The 3,954-nt window shown below is 31.9% G+C and overlaps 1 protein-coding gene across 1 annotated transcript in view; it reads left to right on the forward strand.

Annotated features, from left to right (window-relative positions):
• The window catches only part of PRKDC (protein kinase, DNA-activated, catalytic polypeptide), a 212,101-nt gene that overhangs the window by 35,407 nt on the left and 172,740 nt on the right, over positions 1-3,954 (forward strand). The window contains exon 23 of the mRNA XM_004680043.2: positions 3,354-3,452. Within this exon, the coding sequence (XP_004680100.1) occupies positions 3,354-3,452 (99 nt within the window). The remainder of the gene's footprint in view (positions 1-3,353; positions 3,453-3,954) is intronic.

Genomic DNA, 3,954 nt, shown 5'->3' on the forward strand with positions numbered 1-3,954 from the left:
AATAAGTTCAATAAAGTGGAAGGGTATTAAAATCTATCTAAAAGGAAAATTAAGAAACAGTTTCATTTACAATAGCATCAAAAATAAAATACTTATGAAAAACTTATTCAATTAAGTGAAAGAATTTATACACTGAAAACTTTGGCGTTTATAAAATAAATTATAGAAGACATAAGTAAATGGAAAATATATAAAGATTAAAAGATGGATTAAAAGAACCATATCATTAAAATACCTTACTTGAAAAGCATGTAGTTCAATAGTTTATATCAAAATTACATGTTTTTATTGAAATAGAAAGAAATCTCAAAATTCATAAGGAACCACAAAGCTTTCTAACAGCCAAAACAATTTTGCAAAAGAACAAAGACAGTACCTTACACTTTCTTGTTTCCAAACATATTACAAAACTATAGAAATCAAACCAGAATAGAACTGATATAAACAAAGACCAATCAAACAAAATCGAAGACCAAGAAATAAGCTGATATGTGTGTGGTCAAAGAACCTGTAACAAAGTGCTAAACTACACAGATGGTTCTGGGGTAGCTAGATAGTCATAAGCAAACTAATGAAATTAGATTATTCTCTTACATCTTTGATAGAAGTCAAGTGGAAGTGTATTGAACATTTAAATTGCAAGACAAAACTACGACACTTCTAGAAGAAATCATAGGAAAAGTTTCATAATACTGGTCTTGCTGTAATTCCTTATATATGACATCACAATCTAGACAAGAAAAGCGAAAATAGATGATGGGGTTATACTAAACTAAAAAGATTCAACACAGCAAGGGAAACGATCAAAATGAAATGACATCCTAGAGATGGGAAAACATGTTGCATCCTATCTCTGACAGTTATTATTCAAAATATATAATATCAGCAACAAAATAATGAAAAATCAAATAACTTGATTATAAAATTGCAAATGACTTATATACACATTTCTCTAGAAAGCATACACATTATCAGTGAGTGGATAAAAAAATTCAACATCAATAATCATTGAGAAAATGCAAAACCCCAGTATCATCTTTTACCTTTAAGAATGGCCATACAAACCCTCCCTGGTGGTGCAGCGGGTTAAAGCAAAGCACTAAGAAGCTAAAACCACTTTAGCATGAGTTCGATCCCTACGTGCCCTGGGGGTGATCACATGGCGAGGCAGACCTCTCCTGACCCGCCTGCTGCTCCCCTCAGCAGTGTACTTTGACAGTCGGCCTTTTCTTCTCCCCATTTTGTCTCTGGTGAATCCTCTCACCACCCCTGCACCTCTCTCTAGCCTGTACTCCAGTTCTGTATGCATAAATAAATCTTTAAAAAAAGAATACACTCACACACACACACACAAATGTTGGCAAGGACATGGAGAAATTGGAACCTAACACAGTATTATTGAGATTATAAACTTGTGTAGCTACTACATTAAACATTATGAAGATCTTCAAAAATTAAAAATCAAAAAATTTCACATGATCCAGGAATCTGACTTCTGGTTATATAGCCAAAAGGATTGATTACAATCAGGGGATCAGAGATAATGGAGTCCCTCATCTTTATTCCAATATTAGTCATAAAAGCTTTGCCATGGAAACAAGCTAAATGTTCATAAAAGATGAATAAATGAATGGAACACTGTCTATACAAAAAATGAATGAATAAATAAATAAAGCAAGATAAAATTATCTTGAGCATATTTATAGTTTTGAAAATAAAATTTCATGCAGATAATAATATAACCCCTATTTTCTAGTTCAGTGGTTCTTGATTTGTAGGCCTCTTGTGGGTTTCAGGGTTCTAGATAGAAACTTTTTTTTTACTCTGTTAGCATTTGTATTATGGCGTAAAGGTGGTAACACTCTTGGCTCTTTAGCGCCTTATTAAGTTGTGATGTTTAGCACATGTCCTTTTCATCTGTGTGATAAAACAGGAAGTATACATAAAGAAGTCTGCTGCATAGTAAGGTATGACCATTCTTTTCTGGAAAACAATTGTAGTTGCTGTTTTCAAAAACACCATTTTTACTTGAAAGAAATAACTGACCGACAAATTAGCTATTTAGGAAAATAAACAGAATGAACCTGTCACTTCAAATAAAACATCTCAGAATATTTGTTGCCAATGATAAAGTTCAAATGCACAAGTGAAAATTTAAATTTTGCAAAACTTGTAGCCATTTCCATGAACTTAAACAGCTTTTCATTAATTTAAAGCTTTCTGTAGTTGCATTGGTGGTGATAATAACAAATATGATTTCTGCATGAGTAAAATGTGTTGGCAATTGGAAGATCTAAGTAACTCAGCAAACCTGTGTTTTCAGATGACCAATACATTATGTTATCAAATTGTGCATGTATAAAACATTGACTCAAAATACAAGATGGACAAGTGAATTTTATGTACTGGAGTATATAGACATCTGGAGTATATAGACATCTGGAGTATATAGACATCAGGAGTATATAGACATCAGTGATAAGTTTTCAGATTCCACATTGTAACTAACTAACCTTTAAGAAACAATGACGTGTTCAATTTTGGTGTAGTATCAAAGGATGACCACAATTATCTAAAAAGATAGTTAGGAGATATGCATATGTGTAAAACAAGACCATTTTTTTTCCCTGAGGATTTTTGTGTGTTTATTTGGAAAGTAGAATTACTTTTCCTAAAAAATATGTCATTTGTTAGTATATAACAGGTTTAATATTTTTAAATAAAATACTATGAAATATTTTCTAAAATGTTAATTCTAGTATGATAGCGATAAATATGACCCACATATTTTTGGGTACTATTATCTTTCCTTTTTTTTAATTCAAAGAATTATTTATTTGTGTTTACAAAAGTAGAGTTGTAGGCCAGAGGTCGGGAGGGGGTGAGTGGTGATGAGAAGATTCAACAGAGGCACAGTGGGGAGCAGAACAGGTGGATTGACTGAAATACACTGCTGAAGGGCACAACGGGTGAGCCAGAAGATTGTTGCACCATGTGGGTTAGCTCCCTGGCCAAGGATTGAAGTTGTGCTGCAGTGCCTGCTGATAGCTTCATGGTGCAAATACTTTACCCTTTGAACCACTAGGAAGTATTTTTTTTTTAATGTAAGTATTTTTTTAAAGGTGTAAAAGGACCTGTCTAAAACCTTTGAAAATGGACTAGAAACTGCAAAGTTGAGAGAGAGATGATTTAATGAATTTGCAGTGAAATTTAACAGCTTTACTGTGTAGGATATAATAAACCATTAAGAGAGACATTATTTATAGAGAGGGCTATAAACTAGTTTTTCTTTACTCTCATAATTCTCTTTATTTTTTAACTTTATTACATATATACATTACTTAAATTTGCAGGGTGAAGTACTGTCTCTACAGGAAATAAGGATTAGAGTGGTACGGATGCTTGGTTGTCTAGGAGGACAAATAAACAAAAATCTTCTAACAGGTAAATTTGTCTTTTTCTTTTTTAAAAAAACACTTTTTAAATGGACGAATATATTAGGAAAAGGAGAAAAAGAGAGGCATTGCATATAGTAGGTAAGCAGGTGAGCTGCCTAATAGGTAAATTTTTCTTTAAAATAATCTTTGTGGATAGATTTATACAGTAATTTGCATGTATACAGATCACAGTATTTTTGGATATTGCTCCTATGTTTGCTTAATTATTTTCAAATAGGGTTACAAATACAATACAAAGACTAATAGTTTGACTAATGAAATGCTTTGATTATATATGTTGTCTAAGTAATCAGCATGCTAGCAGGGGATATGATCTAGCTGGATTTGTTAAACATGCTTTCTATTTCTAATTAGAATCTACTTTGACTCTCTTTTCTATATTAATCATTATGTCAGGAATTCAAAGTTGATCCTTTTTTAAAACCTAAGTGTCTCAATATTTGGATAATTCAGATATTTATAAGGAGTATTTATGTTGTTTATTTGCAAAAATTAA

The sequence above is a fragment of the Condylura cristata genome, unplaced genomic scaffold, assembly GCF_000260355.1.
Source record: "Condylura cristata isolate star-nosed mole 26May11 unplaced genomic scaffold, ConCri1.0 scaffold00009, whole genome shotgun sequence".
NCBI lineage: Eukaryota > Metazoa > Chordata > Mammalia > Eulipotyphla > Talpidae > Condylura > Condylura cristata.